The 23,517-nt window shown below is 42.9% G+C and overlaps 1 protein-coding gene and 1 long non-coding RNA gene across 2 annotated transcripts; both read left to right on the top strand.

The window, feature by feature from the left end:
* Positions 1–505: 505 nt before the first annotated feature.
* LOC139365235 (uncharacterized) lies at positions 506–1,872 on the top strand. Its single transcript, XR_011626553.1, has 3 exons — positions 506–611; positions 1,496–1,612; positions 1,811–1,872. It is a non-coding gene; the product is annotated as an uncharacterized lncRNA (long non-coding RNA).
* Positions 1,873–2,213: 341 nt separating this feature from the next.
* LOC139423616 (NLR family CARD domain-containing protein 3-like) lies at positions 2,214–12,127 on the top strand. The gene is made up of 6 exons (XM_071175200.1): positions 2,214–2,250; positions 2,644–4,435; positions 4,701–4,874; positions 10,550–10,723; positions 10,891–10,937; positions 11,395–12,127. The coding sequence occupies exons 1-6, from the start codon at positions 2,214–2,216 to the stop codon at positions 11,949–11,951; spliced, it is 2,781 nt and encodes a 926-aa protein (XP_071031301.1). The 3' UTR covers positions 11,952–12,127.
* Positions 12,128–23,517: the final 11,390 nt, after the last annotated feature.

Genomic DNA, 23,517 nt, shown 5'->3' with positions numbered 1-23,517 from the left:
ATTATTATTGACAGTTACCTTGGAGAAGAGATGTCACAACTACATAATCATGTGAATTCATTAAATCATCTGACTGTTTCGATGTGTCTGTTAGTACAGTGCCTTGCGAAAGTATTTGGCCCCCTTGAACTTTGCGACCTTTTGCCACATTTCAGGCTTCAAACATAAAGATATAAAACTGTATTTTTTTGTGAAGAATCAACAACAAGTGGGACACAATCATGAAGTGGAATGACATTTATTGGATATTTCAAACTTTTTTAACAAATCAAAAACTGAAAAATTGTGCGTGCAAAATGATTCAGCCCCTTTACTTTCAGTGCAGCAAACTCTCTCCAGAAGTTCAGTGAGGATCTCTGAATGATCCAATGTTGACCTAAATGACTAATGATGATAAATACAATCCACCTGTGTGTAATCAAGTCTGAGAAATAATGAATTATTATGAACAATTGACATTCAAGAATTTGTTGTCACTATGTTAATCACAACCAACATGCTGGATCTCTGTTTAGTTGTCAGTGGTCTAAAATGAGTCTCTCTGGGGAGAGAGAGGGGGACCCTGCCTCCAAAATGAGACTCTCTGGGGAACATGACACCACAGCTAAAAGGTGAGATGACAAGTTTGTTCATATGAAGAGTTTATTTCCAAAATGCTGTATCCCAGTCACATTTGTTTTCATCAGAAATTATTGCTCATGGTTACTTTCTATCGGTTCGGTTGCCAGAGACGCGACCCAGTAGTTAAGTCTTTTTGTTCTGTATCTATGGATGAGACCCAGTCGTTAAGTCTTTTTGTTCTGTATCTATGGATGAGACCCAGTAGTTCAGTCTTTTTGTTCTGTATCTATGGATGAGACCCAGTCGTTAAGTCTTTTTGTTCTGTATCTATGGATGAGACCCAGTAGTTAAGTCTTTTTGTTCTGTATCTATGGATGAGACCCAGTAGTTAAGTCTTTTTGTTCTGTATCTATGGATGAGACCCAGTCGTTAAGTCTTTTTGTTCTGTATCTATGGATGAGACCCAGTAGTTAAGTCTTTTTGTTCTGTATCTATGGATGAGACCCAGTAGTCAAGTCTTTTTGTTCTGTATCTATGGATGAGACCCAGTAGTTAAGTCTTTTTGTTCTGTATCTATGGATGAGACCCAGTAGTTAAGTCTTTTTGTTCTGTATCTATGGATGAGACCCAGTAGTTGTCTTTTTGTTCTGTATCTATGGATGAGACCCAGTAGTTAAGTATTTTTGTTCTGTATCTATGGATGAGACCCAGTCGTTCGTTCTAAATGATCCATTGCCAAACTGGGTGGTAACGTTCTTATCCCTTGCTAGCTAGACAACTACAGATAACTTACAGTCACGTCAAACAGTGCAGCCAGAATAACAGCAAAGTAGCTGCATGTAGCGTTTTGGAATGAAACTCTTCTTACAGTATGATTCCCCATCTGAGCTCAGAGTAGATGAGAGATGTAATGTTTGTCTCTGTTGTGTTGAAGTCCAATCAAGCAGGAGAGACCAGCCTCCCCTGTGCCCAGCGGTCTGTCCATGAAGAGTGACTGGTCTATGGGTGTACCTATAATGTTTAGAGAGGGAGACTTTTCAACTGGACAAAGGTAAGAGGAACTCATGGGTCATGTTCAGGGAGTTAAACAACACTGTCTCTAGTCATTTCTCCTCTCCCATTTTTCAATTTCTTTTTGTTGTTTTAATAATCCATAGGCTTATCCTTTTTTCCATTTTCAAAGTCCGGAAACAATATTAAACAAACACAACTTTCTGTGTGTGTGTGTGTCCTCATGTTTTGTCCACAGAAACCAACAGGAGACATCAGAGTCAGAGATTCTCAGTGGTCAGTCTTCCCAGAGTCATCAAACAGACCTGGCCTCTATATTCAGTGTATGTGGTCCTGTTATGTACATTTGTTTTTGTTTACCTCAAGTAAAGTTGATCTGTCAATCATTTATTAATGTGTTAATGAGAAAGTATTTCTTATCTTGCTTAAATTATTTACTTTATTTATTTCAGTTGCTTGAAGAGAATATTATGACATTTGTGAAGAACGAGCTGAAGATGTTCAAGAGGATTCTTAGTCCAGAACTCCCACAAGGCTTTGAGAGTCAGAAGCAGGATAAGGAAGTGGATGCTGAAGATGAGAAGCATGAGAGCAGTGCCAGAGAGGGGGCTCTGAAGATCACACTGCACGTCCTGAGGAAAATGAACCAGAAGGAGCTTGCTGACACACTGGAGAAAAGTAAGAGCTGTCTGCCTCATGTTGAATGCTGTTTTACAACAAACATTTAAAATCTGTAGCTAAAGTACAGCTAAAATAGCTGTGTAACACAATGACATTGTACCAGACTTAACACAACACCTAGTGAACTCATCAAGTACAGTACCAGCAGGGATGTGTTGTGGTGATTAATTTAGACAAGAGAGAATTAATAATACCACCAATAATATCAATAATGATATAAATCAGTCACACCAGTGTGTAATGGATAATGAAAACATTTATACATTTATACAGACAGTTACAGTAAGAGAATACATTATTACAATGTAAACATTATAGCACAGTCTAACAATACTGTAGGCATTATATCAGATGTAATATTAATATCCTCTGTGTTATTTCTTCATTCAGATGAACTTGCTGTGATTTGCCAACGTGAACTCAAATCTAATCTAAAGAAGAAGTTTCAATGTGTATTTGAGGGGATCGCTAAACAAGGAAACCCAACACTTCTCAATAAGATCTACACAGAGCTCTACATCACAGAGGGTGGAACAGGAGAGGTCAATAATGAACATGAGCTGAGACAGATTGAGACAACAACCAGGAAACAAGCAAGACAAGAGACTGCAATCAAATGTAACGACATCTTCAAACCTTTAACTGGACAAGACAAACTTATCAGAACTGTGCTGACAAAGGGAGTCGCTGGCATTGGAAAAACAGTCTCTGTGCAGAAGTTCATTCTGGACTGGGCTGAAGGAAAAGCAAATCAGGATGTCCAATTTGTATTTTCATTCCCTTTTCGGGAGCTGAATTTGATGAAAGGGGAAAAACACACTTTGATTGAACTTCTCAATTACTTCTCAATGGAAACTAAAGAATCAAGAATCTCCAACTACGACAAGTACAAAGTTCTGTTCATCTTTGATGGTCTGGATGAGTGTCGACTGCCCCTAGACTTCCAGAACAACAAGATCTGTTGTGACGTCACAGAGTCAACCTCAGTGGATGTTCTGCTGACAAATCTCATCAAGGGAAACCTGCTTTCCTCTGCTCTCCTCTGGATAACTACCCGACCTGCAGCAGCCAATAAGATCCCTTCAGAGTGTGTTGACCAGGTGACAGAGGTACGAGGGTTCAATGACCCACAGAAGGAGGAGTACTTCAGGAAGAGATTCAGTGATGAGGACCTGGCCAGCAGAATCATCTCACACATAAAGACATCAAGGAGCCTCCACATCATGTGCCACATTCCAGTCTTTTGTTGGATATCTGCAATAGTGCTTGAACACATGCTGAAACATAAGAGAGAAGAGATGCCCAAGACTCTGACTGAGATGTACACACACCTTGTGGTGTTTCATACTATAAAGAAGAACGAAAAGTATCTTGGGAAAGAAGAGACAGGTCCACACTGGAATAAAGAGAGCATTCTGTCACTGGGAAAACTGGCTTTTCAACAGCTTGTGAATGGCAATCTGATTTTCTATGAAGAAGACCTGAAAGATGCTGGTATTGATGTCAATGAAGCCTCAGTGTACTCAGGATTGTGCACACAGCTCTTTAAAGAGGAATGTGGGCTGTACCAGGACAAGGTGTACTGCTTCGTGCATCTGAGCATTCAGGAGTTTCTGGCTGCTGTATATGTGTTCCTTTCATTCAGCAACAACAATGAGAATCTAATGTGCAAACCTCAATCAACGTCCAGGAACTTTTATCTGAGGATCAGACAGAAAATTAAAGTCACTGTCTACAAGAGTGCTGTGGATAAAGCCTTACAAAGTGAGACAGGAAACCTGGACCTTTTCCTCCGCTTCCTTCTGGGTCTCTCACTGGAGTCCAATCAGAAGCACTTACGAGGTCTACTGACAACAACAAGAGGCATCTCACAGAGCCATGAAGAAACAGTCAAGTACATCAAGAAGAAGATCAGGGAGAATCCCTCTCCAGAGAGGTGCATCAATCTGTTCCACTGCCTGAATGAACTGAATGACCATTCTCTAGTGGAGGAGATCCAAAGCTACCTGAGCTCAGGAAGTCTCTCAGAAGCCAAACTCTCACCTTCACAGTGGTCAGCTCTGGTCTTTGTGTTGCTGTCTTCAGAAAAGGAGCTGGATGTGTTTGACCTGAAGAAATACTCCAGATCAGAGGAAGGTCTTCTGAGGCTGCTGCCAGTGGTCAAAGCCTCCAGAGCTGCTCTGTGAGTACATAACATGACATTTAAGAACTAATCAGCAGGATGAAATATTAAGTTTAGAGAAAAATATGTATTATTGAATAACATATTGAATCAGTACATTGCTGTTCACATTAGTATAATAAAATAACCATACAATTCTAGGAGACGGAAGATGAATCTATATGTTGTTTGGGAGAATGAATCAAATGCATCTGCAATTGTCCTTCTACAGTACTGGTGTTAAATGAACAGTGTGTTTGTGAAATCATGATGATCTCTTTGTCAGGCTGTCAGGCTGTGGAGTCACAGAGGAAGGCTGTGCTTCTCTGGTCTCAGCTCTGAAGTCAAACCCCTCACACCTGAGAGAGCTGGACCTGAGTAACAATGACCTGAAGGATTCAGGAGTGAAGCTGCTCTCTGATGGACTGGGGAATCCCCACTGTAAACTGGAGACTCTGAGGTCAGTATTCCTGTTGTCATGACGTTGGCCTGGGGGGAGGTTTATGACAGTCATAAATACCTCTTCCCCCCCCCCCCCTTTCCTCTCTCTACCCTACTGATATAGAGTTTCTGGGTACATCAGAAGGTGGGAGGAAATGAACTATATTCTGGTAATCCGACCAGTTGAACATATGCGGTGGTACTTAATGAATATGATGTCAGTTCGGTTGTCATCTGAGACATTCTCATCAATGATAGGATGACATAAACTCTAGTCTGAACATTGTAGTTATCGGATTCACATGGAATTGTTGTTCAATTTAAATGTTTGAATATAACATTATTGGTGAAAAGATTAAATGTAATTTTAGCTTCCAAATGAGAGATTTGGGTTTTCATAAGGTTAGGGCTCTGCTCAATCAGTGACCCTGTGAAGAGACATGGGCTGTAAAACTATGAAAACACACCCTTCTCCCTCCACTATATAAAGTCTTGACGAAAATGTAACCTCCTGTTCCGGGTACATTAGGATGACGATCCGATGTCAGAATGGTTCAGATAATAACTGTTCTGGGTACATTAGGATAACGATCCGATGTCAGAATGGTTCAGATAATAACTGTTCTGGGTACATTAGGATGACGATCCGATGTCAGAATGGTTCAGATAATAACTGTTCTGGGTACATTAGGATGACGATCCGATGTCAGAATGGTTCAGATAATAACTGTTCTGGGTACATTAGGATGACGATCCGATGTCAGAATGGTTCAGATAATAACTGTTCTGGGTACATTAGGATGACGATCCGATGTCAGAATGGTTCAGATAATAACTGTTCTGGGTACATTAGGATGACGATCCGATGTCAGAATGGTTCAGATAATAACTACAGAACGAAGCCAACCTGAGCGTGAGATTTGGTTGCGAATGGTATGGACTCTTATTCACTACAGAAGTGATACCTCCTAGCCGTTGAGTTAGCAACAGCAGCTGCAAAAGTGGGCTAGGAACGAACAGACAGAGTATCCCGTCTACCACACAACGACATTACTACAACATATCCAATTTACCAGCAGAGACATTCTTCAATAGAACTCGTTTGGGCAACACGGCCTTCCATCTACCACCAACCTACCGAAGCGCAGCTCAGAGTAAATATTTATTGCATTTTCCTTTTCCAAATGGGCGGTAATTTAGAATGCATAAGATACCATATTTACAATAGAGACATCGCTTCTCCCTTTGTCCCTCAGTCTTCCCGCTCTTTCACTCAAACCCAGCCCCTTTTCTTTTGTGTAACCAGCTGTCATATCTGTTTCGTCCGCAAGGGACGTTTTCCTTTATGACATCATTTGTCATCAAGGTATGATTCATTCTGTGTATGTATAATTCTGTGTGATTACGTAGGTATTTAGTAAATCAATAATTAAACCCAATTTTGTATTGCCGATTCAACTTGTTAGCCAGGGTTTGTGAAGAATTTACAACTTTCAGATGAGACTGAAATAAGGTGGCGATTAATATTGACTGCTATTGATGTAAAATATTACTAGGTCTTTAAGAGTTTATTCGGAAGATAACAGCTCTATAAATATTATTTCGTGGTGCCCCGACTTTCTAGTTAATTACATTACATTTACAAGGATTTTATAAAATAGCATGTCATATCACTTAATCCGGCATAGCCAAAGACACGAGACTGTATTTGGTCAACAAGTGACAACTGTTCACCAGATCCACGTGTTTACCAGATACATAGTCCACATCATATGTGTTTACCAGACACATAGTCCACATCATATGTGTTTACCAGGAACATAGTCCACATCATATGTGTTTACCAGACACACAGTCCACATCATATGTGTTTACCAGACACACATAGTCCACATCATATGTGTTTACCAGACACATAGTCCACATCACATGTGTTTACCAGACACAGATAGTCCACATCATATGTGTTTACCAGGCACATAGTCCACATCATATGTGTTTACCAGACACATAGTCCACATCACATGTGTGTTTACAGTGAAGTTTACAGTTTTAAATTTGGCGCTATGCTCCAGCATTTTGGATTGAGATCAAATGTTTCATATTAGGTGACAGACAGTACAGAATGTCACCTTTAATTAGAGGTTAATGGTGAGAGGTTAGAATGTTTTGTTGTAGCCTCTGTAATTCTCTCACTCGTTATTATTAATGATTAATTCATGATATTTCTTAATCATGGAAGTCACAAGCTCGATGTATTCATTGCACTAAACTTTTGACAATTTTAATACACTATACGTGAATTGGTCAGAATACTTTTACTTTTTCAAATAGGGGGACTAGATACGTAAAGTGTGTTTATTTTTCTAAATGGTGAAATGGATGTGTATGAAAATACCCTCAAATAAAAGGTGACATTATATACTGTTACCTTATATGAAACATTTTATGTAAAATTGAAAAAGATATAGTTTAGAACCACATTTAAATGTTAGCTTCACTGTCCTAAGATGGCGCCGAGGAGGATGGCTGACGTCTTACTTCCTAATCAATTGTGTTATTTTGTTAGTTTTTTAGCGTTGTTTGTCACATATATTATTTTACTTATTTTGTACATAATGTTGCTGCTACCGTCTCTTATGACCGAAAAATAACTTCTGGACATAAGAACTGCGATTCCTCACTACGAACTGGAGGAAGCTTTTTCCTTTAACGAGTAGGATATACTGCTCTCCCGGGAACAGGCCCAAATCCCCGTAATTTGCGTGAAGAAAAGACGGAGGAAAAGAGGACGCAAATTGAGCTTCTGAGAATCCGTAGGCGAGCGATTAAACTCCCACTGCCATCCATTCTACCTGCTAGCATGCAATCATTGGAAAATAAAATTGATGACCTACGATTACGATTATCCTACCGACAGGACATTAAGAACTGTAATATCTAATGTTTCACCGAGTCGTAGCTGAACGACGACACGGATAATATCGAGCTGGTGGGATTTTTAATGCACCGGCAGAACAGAGAAGCTACGTCTGGTAAGACGAGGGGTGGGGGTGTGTGTCTTTCCGTCAATAACAACTGGTGCGTGATGTCTAATATTAAAGAAGTCTCGAGGTATTGCTCACCCGAGGTAGAGTACCTTATGATAAGCTGTAGACCACACTATCTACCAAGAGTTCTCATCTATATTATTCATAGCCATCTACTTACCACCACAGACCGATGCTGGCACTAAGACCGCACTCAACCAACTCTATCAGGCCATAAGCAAACAAGAAAATGCTCATCCAGAAGCTGCGCTCCTAGTGGCCAGGGACTTTAATGCAGGCAAAATTAAATCAGTTTTACCAAATTACCAAACTTTCCTCCTCAGGAGACTGAAAAGATTTGGCATGGGTCCCCCTATCAAAAAGATCTACAGCTGCATCATCGAGAGCATCCTTACCGGTTGCATCACCGCCTGCTATGGCAACTGCTCGGCATCTGACCACAAGGCTCTACAGAGGGTAGTGCATATGGCCCAGTACATCACTGGGGCCAAGCTTCCTGCCATCCAGGACCTATATAATAGGCGGTGTCAGAGGAAAGCCCATAAAATTGTCAGAGACTCCAGTCACCCTCGTCATAGACTGTTTTCTCTGCTACCGCACGGCGAGTGGTACCGTAGCGCCAAGTCTGGGACCAAAATGCTCCTTAACAGCTTCTACCCCCCAAGCCATAAGACTGCTGAACAGCTTCTACCCCCAAGCCATTAGACTGCTGAACAGCTTCTACCCCCAAGCCATAAGACTGCTGAACAGCTTCTACCCCCAAGCCATTAGACTGCTGAACAGCTTCTACCCCCAAGCCATTAGACTGCTGAACAGCTTCTACCCCCAAGCCATTAGACTGCTGAACAGCTTCTACCACCAAGCCATAAGACTGCTGAACAGCTTCTACCACCAAGCCATAAGACTGCTGAACAGCTTCTACCCCCAAGCCATCAGACTGCTGAACAGCTTCTACCCCCAAGCCATAAGACTGCTGAACAGCTTCTACCACCAAGCCATAAGACTGCTGAACAGCTTCTACCCCCCAAGCCATAAGACTGCTGAACAGCTTCTACCCCCAAGCCATCAGACTGCTGAACAGCTTCTACCCCCAAGCCATCAGACTGCTGAACAGCTTCTACCCCCAAGCCATCAGACTGCTGAACAGCTTCTACCCCCAAGTCATAAGACTGCTGAACAGCTTCTACCCCCAAGCCATAAGACTGCTGAACAGCTTCTACCCCCCAAGCCATAAGACTGCTGAACAGCTTCTACCCCCAAGCCATAAGACTGCTGAACAGCTTCTACCCCCAAGCCATAAGACTGCTGAACAGCTTCTACCCCCAAGCCATAAGACTGCTGAACAGCTTCTACCCCCAAGCCATTAGACTGCTGAACAGCTTCTACCCCCAAACCATTAGACTGCTGTACAGCTTCTACCCCCAAGCCATTAGACTGCTGAACAGCTTCTACCCCCAAGCCATAAGACTGCTGAACAGCTTCTACCCCCCAAGCCATAAGACTGCTGAACAGCTTCTACCCCCCAAGCCATAAGACTGCTGAACAGCTTCTACCCCCCAAGCCATAAGACTGCTGAACAGCTTCTACCACCAAGCCATTAGACTGCTGAACAGCTTCTACCCCCAAGCCATTAGACTGCTGAACAGCTTCTACCCCCCAAGCCATAAGACTGCTGAACAGCTTCTACCCCCACTCTCCCCATCCATTTGGTTGTACGCTGCTGGTACTCGCTGTTAAATATCTTTGCATAGTCACTTCACCCCTACCTACATGTAAAAATTACTTCAACTAACCTGTAACCCCGCACTCTGACTCAGTACTGCTACCCCCTGTATATAACCTCATTATTGTTATGTTGTTGTGTTACTTTTTATAATTTTTTACTTAGTTTTTTTACTTTAGTTTATTTGGTAAATATTTTCTTAACTCTTCTTGAACTGCACTGTTGGTTAAGGGCTTGTAAGTATGCATTTCACGGCAAGGTCTACACTGTTGGTTAAGGGCTTGTAAGTAAGCATTTCATGGTAAGGTCTACACTGTTGGTTAAGGGCTTGTAAGTAAGCATTTCACGGCAAGGTCTACACTGTTGGTTAAGGGCTTGTCAGTAAGCATTTCACGGCAAGGTCTACACTGTTGGTTAAGGGCTTGTCAGTAAGCATTTCATGGTAAGGTCTACACTGTTGGTTAAGGGCTTGTAAGTAAGCATTTCACGGCAAGGTCTACACTGTTGGTTAAGGGCTTGTCAGTAAGCATTTCACGGCAAGGTCTACACTGTTGGTTAAGGGCTTGTAAGTAAGCATTTCACGGCAAGGTCTACACTGTTGGTTAAGGGCTTGTAAGTAAGCATTTCACGGCAAGGTCTACACTGTTGGTTAAGGGTTTGTAAGTAAGCATTTCACGGCAAGGTCTACACTGTTGGTTAAGGGCTTGTAAGTAAGCATTTCACGGCAAGGTCTACCCTTGTTGTATTCGGCGCATGTGACAATTAAAGTTGGATTTGATTTAGATTTTGTTTGGTGTGGACTGAATACTCAGTACAATCTAAATATGATACCTCGACTGTCTGTCTTTTGACTGATACTGCTTTTTAAATGGTCTGGTCAGTGAACAGTGTGTTTGTGAAATGATGATGATCTCTTTGCAGGCTGTCAGGCTGTCTAGTCACAGAGGAAGGCTGTGTTTCTCTGGTCTCAGCTCTGAAGTCAAACCCCTCACACCTGAGAGAGCTGGACCTGAGCTACAATCACCCAGGAGACTCAGGAGTCAGACTGCTCTCTGCTGGACTGGAGGATCCACACTGCAGGCTGGAGAAACTCAAGTATGTAGAGGGTTTATGTCAATGTTCATATCAGACATGTTTGAGTTATCAGGCCTGTTAAGACAAACATTCTTACCACCACTTGGACAAAGTTATATGCTGACTGTGTGTACGTGTGTGCGTGTGTATCCCTCAATGACTGTCTGTTCTTCTGCTTACCGCTACAGTGTGGAACATGGTGGAGAGTACGCAATGAAACCTGGCCTTAGAAAATGTGAGTGTTGACTGCTGTGAAGAATATGATTAAGAAAAAGTCTTAAATTCAAGTTAAGTCAAAGTCAAAGACCACCATCATGACTTACTTGGTCATATTAAATATCAGCTGTAGTTCTACAGAAGCAGAAATCAGGGACACCAAAAAGAGAAAGAAGTTGAGTTGCTTGAAAGAGTTGCTTTGACAATGTGTGTCTGTGTAGGTGAGTGGCATGTTCGTGTTACATTAGAAATGTGTGTGTGTGTTTTCAGGGTGTGAGTGTATGCGTGTCATTTTTGTGAATAAGTGTGTTTTACATTACCATACAGTATAACATATGATCATTCAACAAGTCTCAAGTTACCTTCTCCTGTTGATACCTAGACACATCTACATTCAGTGAATTAGTGAAAGGTGAGTTAACATTCTAATGCGAATGGTGATGATTTCTAATATTGTGTCTGGTTTCATCCATCAGATGCCTGTGATCTCACACTGGACCCGAACACAGTAAACAGACTCCTCTCTCTGTCTGAGGAGAACAGAAAGGTGACATGTAGGAGACAGGAGCGACGGTATCCTGTTCACCCAGATAGATTTGAGGACTGTGAACAGGTGCTGTGTAGCGAGGGTCTGACTGGGCGCTGTTACTGGGAGGTAGAGTGGAGTGGGGGAGGGGCTGTTATGGGAGTGACATATAAAGGAATCAAAAGGAGAGGAGAGGGCATTGACTGTGGGATTGGATACAATGACAAGTCCTGGAGTCTGGTCTGCTCTGACTGCAGTTACAAGGCCTGTCACAATAATAATCACACTACCATAGACGTCCACTCATCCAGCTCCCACAGAGTAGGAGTGTATCTGGACTGGCCAGCCGGCACTCTGTCCTTCTACAGAGTCTCCTCTGACACACTGACCCACCTGTACACATTCTACACCACATTCACCGAGCCCCTCTATCCAGGTTTTAGGGTTTATGATGTTACCTCCTCAGTGTCCCTTTGTCAAGTGGTCACTGTGTCAAACACAACATGATGGTTCACTCTAATCATGTGTTTTATGTTTGATCACAATATGACATTTAAATACATGGAGGAACACACACACACACCAGTTTGGATAATTTTTTTCCTGGAAATAATAACCATGGTAACTCTGTCCGTCTCTTTCTGTGATCCTGCGCCCTGTGAGAACACACACACGGTACACACACACACACACTGTACACACACACTGGACTCACACACAAACACACACACACACACAGGACACACACACACGCAACGGACACACACACACGCACTGGACACACATACACATACTGGACACACACACTGGACAAACACACACACTGGACACACACACGCACTGGGGACACACACACACACTCATACATAAATGGCCCCGGAGAAGAAGGCAGACGTTTTATGTGCCCCCAACCGATTGTGTTTTTTGTTAGTTTATTTGCATTGTTTGTAACTTATTTTTTTACTTATTTTGTACATAATGTTGCTGCTACCGTCTCTTATGACCAAAAAATAACTTCTGGACATCAGGTCTGCAATTACTTACCACGGACTGGCAGAATCCTTTTTTTCCTTTAACGAGCCCGACGCAAACAATATACTGCTTTCTCGGGAACAGGCCCAGATCCCTATGATGTGGCAGGGCTTGCAAACCATTACAGACTACAAAGGGAAGCACAGCCGAGAGCTGCCCAGTGACACGAGCCTACCAGATGAGCTAAACTACTTCTATGCTCGCTTCAAGGCAAAGAACACTGAAACACGCATGAGAGAACCAGCTGTTCCGGAAGACTGTGTGATCACGCTCTCTGCGGCCGATGTGAGTAAGACCTTTAAACAGGTCAACATTCACAAGGCTGCAGAGCCAGAAGGATTACCAGGATGTGTACTGTGAGCATGTGTTGATCAACTGGCAAGTGTCTTCACTGACATTTTCAACCTCTCCCTGTCTGAGTCTGTAATACAAACATGTTTTAAGCAGACCACCATAGTCCCTGTGCCCAAGAACGCTAAGGTAACCTGCCAAAATGACTACCGACCCGTAGCACTCACGTCTGTAGCTATGAAGTGCTATGAAAGGCTGGTCATGTCTCACATCAACACCATTATCCCAGAAACCCTAGACCCACTCCAAGTTGCATACCTCACCAACAGATCCACAGATGATGCCATCTCTATTGCACTCCACACTGCCCTATCCCAACTGGACAAAAGGAACACCTATGTGAGAATGCTATTCATTGACTACAGTTCAGCGTTCAACACCATAGTGCCCTCAAAGCTCATCACTAAGCTAAAGACCCTGGGACTAAACACCTCCCTCTGTAACTGGATCCTGGACTTTCTGATGGGCTGCCACCAGGTGGTAAGGGTAGGTGACAACACAGGGGCCCCTCAGAGGTGCGTGCTCAGTCCACTCCTGTACTCCCTGTTCACTTGTGACTGCAAGGCCAGACACGACTCCAACACCATCATTAAGTTTGTCGGTGACACAACAGTGGCCTGACCACCGACAACGACAAGACAGCCTATAGGGAGGAGGTCAGAGACCTGGCCGTGTGGTGCCAGGACAACAACCTCTCCCATGGAGATGATTGTGGACTAGAGGAAAAAGAGGACCGAGCACGCCCCCATTCTCATCGACAGGGCTGTAGTGGAGCAGGTTGAGGTTCCTTGGTATCCACATCACCAACAAACTAACATGGTCCAAGCACACCAAGACAGTCGTGAAGAGGGCACAACAAAACCTATTCCCCCTCAGGAGACTGAAAAGATTTGGCATAGGTCCATAGAGAGCATCCTGTCTGGTTGCATCACTTTCTGGTATGGCAACTGCTTGGCTTCTGACCGCAAAGCACTACAGAGGGTAGTGCGAACGGCCCAGTACATCACTTTGGCCAAGCTTCCTGCCATCCAGGACCTCTATACTAAGTGGTGTCAGAGGAAGGCCCTAAAAATTGTCAGAGACTTAGTCATAGACTGTTCTCTCTGCTATGCACGGTAAGCGGTACCAGAGCGCCAAGTCTAGTTCTACAGCTTCTACCCCCAAGCCATAAGACTCCTGAACACCTAATCAAATGGCTACCCATATTTATTTGCATTGCCCCCCCCCCCCACCTCTCTCCTTCTTTTACACCGCTGCTACTCTGTTGTTATCGATGCATAACCACTTCATGTACATATTATATCAACTAACCGGTACCCCCACATATTGACTCTGTACCGGTACCCCCACATATTGACTCTGTACCGGTACCCCCACATATTGACTCTGTACCGGTACCCCCACATATTGACTCTGTACCGGTACCCCCACATATTGACTCTGTACCGGTACCCCCACATATTGACTCTGTACCGGTACCCCCACATATTGACTCTGTACCGGTACCCCCACATATTGACTCTGTACCGGTACCCCCACATATTGACTCTGTACCGGTACCCCCCTGTATATAGTCTCGCTATTGTTATTTCACTGCTGCTCTTTAATTACTTGTTACTTTTATTTATTATTCTTATCTGTATTTTTTTAAACTGCATTGTTATTTAGGGGCTCGTAAGTAAGTCTTTCACTGTTAGGTCTACACCTGTTGTATCCGGCGCATGTCAATTTGATTTGATTTGATTCTACACACACACATTGGACACACACACACACACTGGACACATACACACACACACACATACACACTGGACACACACACACTGGACACATACATACACACACACACACACATTGGACACACACACACAGACTGGACACATATACACACACACACACATTGGACACACACGCACAGACTGGACACATATACACACACACACACACACATACACACTGGACACACACACACACACTGGACACACATACACTGAACACACATACACTGAACACACACATACACACACACACACTGGACACACACACACACACACATACACACTGGACACACACATACACACACTGCATACACACATACACAAAAAAATAAAAACTCCAGGCCACGTGTATGGCGTCATGTGGGCGAGCGGTTTGCTGATGTCAACATTGTGAACAGAGTGCCCCATGGTGGTGGTGAGGTTATTGTGTGGGCAGGCTAAGATACGGACAACAAACACAAGTGCATTTTACATGTGACAATTTGAATGCACTGAGTTCCCATTGTCGTGCCATTAATTCACAGCCACCACGTCATGTTTCAGAATGATAATGCACAACTCCATGTCACAAGGATCTGTACACAATTCCTGGAAGCTGTAATAAAATACAGAGTTCTTCCATGGCCTATATCCCCACCAGACATGTCACCCATTGAGTATGTTTGGGATGCGCTGTCCGACAGCGTGTTCCAGTTCCCGCCAACATCCAGCAACTTTTCACAGCCATTGAGGAGGAGTGGGACAACATTCCACAGGCCACAAACAACAGCCTGATCAACTCTATGTAAAGGAGATGTTTAGCGCTGCATGAGGCAAATGGTCCCACCAGATACTGACTGGTTTTCTGATCCACGCTCCTACTTTTATATTAAGGTATCTGTGAAATCCATAGATTAGGGCCTAATGAAGTTATTTCAATTAACAGATTTTCTTATATGAACTCAGTAAAATCTTTGAAATTGTTGCGTTTATAATTTAGTTCAGTATAATTAAAAAAATCAGTTCTAATTGTTTAATGTTTGATATGATGTTAGTAACACTAAGTCATTCCATCCTTTCACTAAATGTTAGTAACACTAAGTCATTCCATCCTTTCACTAAATGTTAGTAACACTAAGTCATTCCATCCTTTCACTAAATGGTAGTAACACTAAGTCATTCCATCCTTTCACTAAATGATAGTAACACTAAGTCATTCCATCCTTTCACTAAATGTTAGTAACACTAAGTCATTCCATCCTTTCACTAAATGTTAGTAACACTAAGTCATTCCATCCTTTCACTAAATGGTAGTAACACTAAGTCATTCCATCCTTTCACTAAATGATAGTAACACTAAGTCATTCCATCCTTTCACTAAATGGTAGTAACACTAAGTCATTCCATCCTTTCACTAAATGGTAGTAACACTAAGTCATTCCATCCTTTCACTAAATGATAGTAACACTAAGTCATTCCATCCTTTCACTAAATGGTAGTAACACTAAGTCATTCCATCCTTTTACTAAATGGTAGTAACACTAAGTCATTCCATCCTTTCACTAAATGGTAGTAACACTAAGTCAATCCATCTTTTCACTAAAGCTCGAAAGTAACTTTTTATTGACAGATGCCTCATTTCCATGTTTGTTTTTTGATGAAAGGAAATCCCATACAGCCTACTGGACAGGACTTTGCTATGGCATCTTCTGTTTGGGTGTCTCAGGACAGGACTTTGGTATGGCATCTTCTGTTTGGGTGTCTCAGGACAGGACTTTGGTATGGCATCTTCTGTTTGGGTGTCTCAGGTCAGGACTTTACTATGGCATCTTCTGTTTGGGTGTCTCAGGTCAGGACTTTGGTATGGCATCTTCTGTTTGGGTGTCTCAGGTCAGGACTTTGGTATGGCATCTTCTGTTTGGGTGTCTCAGGACAGGACTTTTCTATGGCATCTTCTGTTTGGGTGTCTAAGGACAGGACTTTTCTATGGCATCTTCTGTTTGGGTGTCTCAGGTCAGGACGTTGGTATGGCATCTTCTGTTTGGGTGTCTCAGGTCAGGACTTTACTATGGCATCTTCTGTTGGGGTGTCTCAGGTCAGGACTTTGGTATGGCATCTTCTGTTGGGGTGTCTCAGGTCAGGACTTTGGTATGGCATCTTCTGTTGGGGTGTCTCAGGTCAGGACTTTACTATGGCATCTTCTGTTGGGGTGTCTCAGGTCAGGACTTTGGTATGGCATCTTCTGTTGGGGTGTCTCAGGTCAGGACTTTGGTATGGCATCTTCTGTTTGGGTGTCTCAGGTCAGGACTTTGGTATGGCATCTTCTGTTGGGGTGTCTCAGGTCAGGACTTTGGTATGGCATCTTCTGTTTGGGTGTCTCAGGTCAGGACTTTACTATGGCATCTTCTGTTGGGGTGTCTCAGGTCAGGACTTTGGTATGGCATCTTCTGTTGGGGTGTCTCAGGTCAGGACTTTGGTATGGCATCTTCTGTTGGGGTGTCTCAGGTCAGGACTTTGGTATGGCATCTTCTGTTGGGGTGTCTAAGGTCAGGACTTTGCTATGGCATCTTCTGTTGGGGTGTCTCAGGTCAGGACTTTGCTATGGCATCTTCTGTTGGGGTGTCTCAGGTCAGGACTTTGCTATGGCATCTTCTGTTTGGGTGTCTCAGGTCAGGACTTTGGTATGGCATCTTCTGTTTGGGTGTCTCAGGTCAGGACTTTGCTATGACATCTTCTGTTTGGGTGTCTCAGGTCAGGACTTTGGTATGGCATCTTCTGTTTGGGTGTCTCAGGACAGGACTTTGGTATGGCATCTTCTGTTTGGGTGTCTCAGGTCAGGATTTTGGTATGGCATCTTCTGTTTGGGTGTCTCAGGTCAGGACTTTGGTATGGCATCTTCTGTTTGGGTGTCTCAGGTCAGGACTTTGGTATGGCATCTTCTGTTTGGGTGTCTCAGGACAGGACTTTGTAATGGCATCTTCTGTTTGGGTGTCTCAGGTCAGGACTTTGGTATGGCATCTTCTGTTTGGGTGTCTCAGGACAGGTCTGAGCCATGATCAGAATGTGTCTGTGTCTATTTCCAGCACTGCCATTTCTACATGTCCTGATCTAGTGTTTGACCCCTGACCTCCTCACTGTCCATGTCTGCTTTTAGCTCCCACCTCTACTTCACTGTGTTATAATGGACCTTATGCTTGTTATGTCACCTCTGTAACCAGCTATCAAACATAATGACCTTTCTGACTCTATCCCATAGCCCTACTTTCTAGAACTGAACATTTCAATTCCTCTATGAGTTTGTTTTGTGTCCATTTACTTATTTATGTATGTATTTGTTGTATATTGGGTGGCAGCGTCGCCTAGTGGTTAGAGGGGCGGCAGGTAGACTAGTGGTTAGAGTGTAGGGGCGGCAGGTAGCCTAGTGGTTAGAGTGTAGGGGCGGCAGCGTAGCCTAGTGGTTAGAGTGTAGGGGCGGCAGGTAGCCTAGTGGTTAGAGTGTAGAGGCGGCAGCGTAGCCTAGTGGTTAGAGTGTAGGGGCGGCAGGTAGCCTAGTGGTTAGAGTGTAGAGGCGGCAGCGTAGCCTAGTGATTAGAGTGTAGAGGCGGCAGCGTAGCCTAGTAGTTAGAGCGTTGGACTAGTAACTGAAATGTTGCAAGAACGAATCCCCGAGCTGACAAGGCACAAATCTGTCGTTCTACCCCTGAACAGGCAGTTAACCCACTGTTCCTAGGCCGTCATTGTAAATAAGAATTTGTCCTTAAAACTGACTTGCCTAGTTAAATAAAACAAAAAAAATAAAATTGCTAAATGAACGCACTTAGGAGCAAACGTCAGTGAGTGAAGTGATTGAAGATCACGTGACTGAGGAAAATATTGCCCTGGTTGAGGACAATATTGAAGTGAGTGACAATCAGGAACTTATTGAGAAATGAAAAATGGTTGTAATTGTTGGAACCATTAGACAGTTTGATGAAAGTATTGAGCAGAGGAGCTCATATACAGAACGGTTTGAAGATTTTGTTATTGTAAATGACATTGATCAGGACAACATTGTTCCTACATGTTTTAGTGTAATGGGGCCAAAGACATATAATTTACTAGGCAGCCTGCTACATCCAGACAGATCAGGTAATAAGACGTATGGGGATGTTGTGGAGATACTTAAAGGACATTTTTCACAGGAACCACTAGTTAATGCTAAAAGGTTCAGGTTACACAGGACACATCAGGAAGAGGGAGAATCACTACCAATGTTTGCTGCTACATTAAAGAAACTATCAGAACACTGAGTTGAATGGTGTTCTAAATGACATCATCAGAGACAGACTAGAATGTGGTCTACGGAGTGAAGACACACAAGAGACTGTTGACTGAAAGTCATCTGACCTTGACAAAGGACATTGAAATCAGTGTGTCCAGGAGGGGTTGGGGGTTGGATTGGGGTGGTCCAAGGAGGGGTTGGAGGGTGGGTTGATGCAGCTCAGGTGGGTGGATTGTATATGTGGTTAATTATAATTGTATTTAGCTGCAATAACTGCTTTCCATAATATACTGATATATATATTTTAACAGTATTGTGTCTCTAGCTGTATAACCATTCCTGCTGCTATTTGTTATGATATGCACTTCCGTTCAAAAGTTTGGGGTCACTTAGAAATGTCCTTGTTTTTGAAAGAAAAGCAATTGTTTTACCATTAAAATGAACATCAAATTTATCAGAAATACTGTGTCGACATTGTTAATGTTGTAAATGATTATTGTAGCTGGAAACGGCAGATTTTTTTAATGGAAAATCTACATACGAGTACAGAGTCCCATTATCAGCAACCATCACTCCTGTGTTCCAATGGCACGTTGTGTTAGCTAATCCAAGTTTATTATTTTAACAATTTATAATTGTTCCTTAATTGTTCCTTAAAAAACAATTTTGCAATAATGTTAGCACATCTAAAAACTATTGTCCTGATTAAAGAAGCAATAAAATGGCCTTCTTTAGACTAGATGAGTATCTGGAGCATCAGCATTTGTGGGTTCGATTAGAGGCTCAAAATGGCCAGAAACAAAGATCTTTCTTCTGAAACTCGTCAGTCTATTCTTGTTCAGAGAAATGAAGGCTATTCTATGAGAGAAACTGCCAAGAAATTGAAGATCTCGTACAATGCTGTGTACTACTCCCTTCACAGAACAGCGCAAATTGGCTCTAACCAGAATAGAAAGAGGAGTGGGAGGCCCCGGTGCACAACTGAGCAAGAGTACAAGTACATTAGAGTGTCTTGTTTGAGAAACACCCTCACAAGTCCTCAACTGGCAGCTTCATTAAATAATACCCGCAAAACACCAGTCTCAACGTCAACAGTGAAGAGGCGACTCCGGGATGCTGGTCTTCTAGGCAGAGTTGCAAAGAAAAAGCCATATCTCAGACTGGCCAATAAAAAGAAAAGATTAAGACACTGGACAGAGGAACTAGACACTCTAATGTACTTGTCCTCTTGCTTATCTGCTAACCATGTGTATGTGACCAATACAATCTGATTTGATTTATTTGTTCCTGGCACCAAACCTGTAAACATTCCTGTTAAAATGCAACTTCAGATACTCACCTGGATACACTTCTGCTGGAAACTTGGCAAGAAGATAAACACACAAACACTAAATGTTTAACAGAAGTCAAGGGCTACATCTAAATGTGGTAAAGGAAAAACAAGGTCTGAAAAGTGGTTTCAAGAAATAAAAAGTAAGGAACAAGTTGTTTTTATCACATTGAATATGAACTTTGTAGTAGATTGGAGTGTATTTGCTTGTAAAAAAAATATGCAGTTCACTATTCATCCAAACAACTTGGCATAAGTGCTGCTGCTTGCAGATGGGGTTAGGTTGGGTTAGAGATGGGGTTAGGTTGGGTTAGAGATGGGGTTAGGTTGGGTTAGAGATGGGGTTAGGTTGGGTTAGAGATGGGGTTAGGTTGGGTTAGAGATGGGGTTAGGTTGGGTTAGAGATGGGGTTAGGTTGGGTTAGAGATGGGGTTAGGTTGGGTTAAAGATGGGGTTAGGTTGGGTTAGAGATGGGGTTAGGTTGGGTTAGAGATGGGGTTAGGTTGGGTTAAAGATGCTGTTAGGTTGGGTTAGAGATGGGGTTAGCTTGGGTTAGAGATGGGGTTAGGTTGGGTTAGAGATGGGGTTAGGTTGGGTTAAAGATGGGGTTAGGTTGGGTTAGAGATGGGGTTAGGTTGGGTTAAAGTTGGAGTTAGGTTGGGTTAAAGATGGGGTTAGGTTGGGTTAGAGATGGGGTTAGGTTGGGTTAGAGATGGGGTTAGGTTGGGTTAGAGATGGGGTTAGGTTGGGTTAGAGATGGAGTTAGGTTGGGTTAGAGATGGGGTTAGGTTGGGTTAGAGATGGGGTTAGGTTGGGTTTGAGATGGAGTTAGGTTGGGTTAGAGATGGGGTTAGGTTGGGTTAGAGATGGGGTTAGGTTTGAGCCAGCATGTGGATGGATCTGAGTCTAAGGATATACAGTGCCTTGCGAAAGTATTCGGCCCCCTTGAACTTTGCGACCTTTTGCCACATTTCAGGCTTCAAACATAAAGATGTAAAACTGTATTTTTTTGTGAAGAATCAACAACAAGTGGGACACAATCATGAAGTGGAACGACATTTATTGGATATTTCAAACTTTTTTAACAAATCAAAAACTGAAAAATTGGGCGTGCAAAATTATTCAGCCCCCTTAAGTTAATACTTTGTAGCGCCACCTTTTGCTGCGATTACAGCTGTAAGTCGCTTGGGGTATGTCTCTATCAGTTTTGCACATCGAGAGACTGACATTTTTTCCCATTCCTCCTTGCAAAACAGCTCGAGCTCAGTGAGGTTGGATGGAGAGCATTTGTGAACAGCATTTTTCAGTTCTTTCCACAGATTCTCAATTGGATTTAGGTCTGGACTTTGACTTGAACATTCTAACACCTGGATATGTTTATTATGGAACCATTCCATTGTAGATTTTGCTTTATGTTTTGGATCATTGTCTTGTTGGAAGACAAATCTCCGTCCCAGTCTCAGGTCTTTTGCAGACTCCATCAGGTTTTCTTCCAGAATGGTCCTGTATTTGGCTCCATCCATCTTCCCATCAATTTGAACCATCTTCCCTGTCCCTGCTGAAGAAAAGCAGGCCCAAACCATGATGCTGCCACCACCATGTTTGACAGTGGGGATGGTGTGTTCAGCTGTGTTGCTTTTACGCCAACATAACGTTTTACATTGTTGCCAAAAAGTTCAATTTTGGTTTCATCTGACCAGAGCACCTTCTTCCACATGTTTGGTGTGTCTCCCAGGTGGCTTGTGGCAAACTTTAAACGACACTTTTTATGGATTTCTTTAAGAAATGGCTTTCTTCTTGCCACTCTTCCATAAAGGCCAGATTTGTGCAATATACGACTGATTGTTGTCCTATGGACAGAGTCTCCCACCTCAGCTGTAGATCTCTGCAGTTCATCCAGAGTGATCATGGGCCTCTTGGCTGCATCTCTGATCAGTCTTCTCCTTGTATGAGCTGAAAGTTTAGAGGGACGGCCAGGTCTTGGTAGATTTGCAGTGGTCTGATACTCCTTCCATTTCAATATTATCGCTTGCACAGTGCTCCTTGGGATGTTTAAAGCTTGGGAAATCTTTTTGTATCCAAATACGGCTTTAAACTTCTTCACAACAGTATCTCGGACCTGCCTGGTGTGTTCCTTGTTCTTCATGATGCTCTCTGCGCTTTTAACGGACCTCTGAGACTATCACAGTGCAGGTGCATTTATACGTAGACTTGATTACACACAGGTGGATTGTATTTATCATCATTAGTCATTTACGTCAACATTGGATCATTCAGAGATCCTCACTGAACTTCTGGAGAGAGTTTGCTGCACTGAAAGTAAAGGGGCTGAATAATTTTGCACGCCCAATTTTTCAGTTTTTGATTTGTTAAAGAAGTTTGAAATATCCAATGAATGTCGTTCCACTTCATGATTCTTCACAAAAAAATACAGTTTTATATCTTTATGTTTGAAGCCTGAAATGTGGCAAAAGGTCGCAAAGTTCAAGGGGGCCGAATACTTTTGCAAGGCACTGTATAGTTTGAGGATATATAATGAATTCTCTGTCTTTATTGGCAGGATTGAACCCTATTTCTAGTCCTGTAAACAGAGAGAGAACAACATACATGGATATGTGTTTAACACGGTTTAATGTGTTTTTCCTTCTTTTTTTACTAAAACATTTTAATCATATTCATTTGTAGCTCCCTCTGTCTCTGTATGGCAGATTCTCAGTAGGTTTCTATAGTCCATTAACCTAACAGCCTGGCAGGCCTACACACACACACACACACACACACACACACACACACACACACACACACACACAGGAGTCTATTGAGTCTGTCGTGAGAGGATGTCCTGTGGTGTTCAGGAGTCTATTGAGTCTGTCGTGAGAGGATGTGCTGTGGTGTTCAGGAGTCTATTGAGTCTGTCGTGAGAGGATGTGCTGTGGTATTCAGGAGTCTATTGAGTCTGTCGTGAGAGGATGTGCTGTGGTGTTCAGGAGTCTATTGAGTCTGTCGTGAGAGGATGTGCTGTGGTGTTCAGGAGTCTATTGAGTCTGTCGTGAGAGGATGTGCTGTGGTGTTCAGGAGTCTATTGAGTCTGTCGTGAGAGGATGTGCTGTGGTGTTCAGGAGTCTATTGAGTCTGTCGTGAGAGGATGTGCTGTGGTGTTCAGGAGTCTATTGAGTCTGTCGTGAGAGGATGTGCTGTGGTGTTCAGGAGACAGGTAGCCTAGTGGTTAGAGTGTAGGGGTGGCAGGTAGTCTAGTGGTTAGAGTGTAGGGGCGGCAGGTAGTCTAGTGGTTAGAGTGTAGGGGCGGCAGGTAGTCTAGTGGTTAGAGTGTAGGGGCGGCAG

The sequence above is a fragment of the Oncorhynchus clarkii genome, chromosome 13 (genome assembly GCF_045791955.1).
Source record: "Oncorhynchus clarkii lewisi isolate Uvic-CL-2024 chromosome 13, UVic_Ocla_1.0, whole genome shotgun sequence".
In the NCBI taxonomy this organism is placed as follows: domain Eukaryota; kingdom Metazoa; phylum Chordata; class Actinopteri; order Salmoniformes; family Salmonidae; genus Oncorhynchus; species Oncorhynchus clarkii.
Note: the sequence above shows the minus strand (reverse complement) of the source record. Positions and strands in the feature narration are given on the sequence as shown.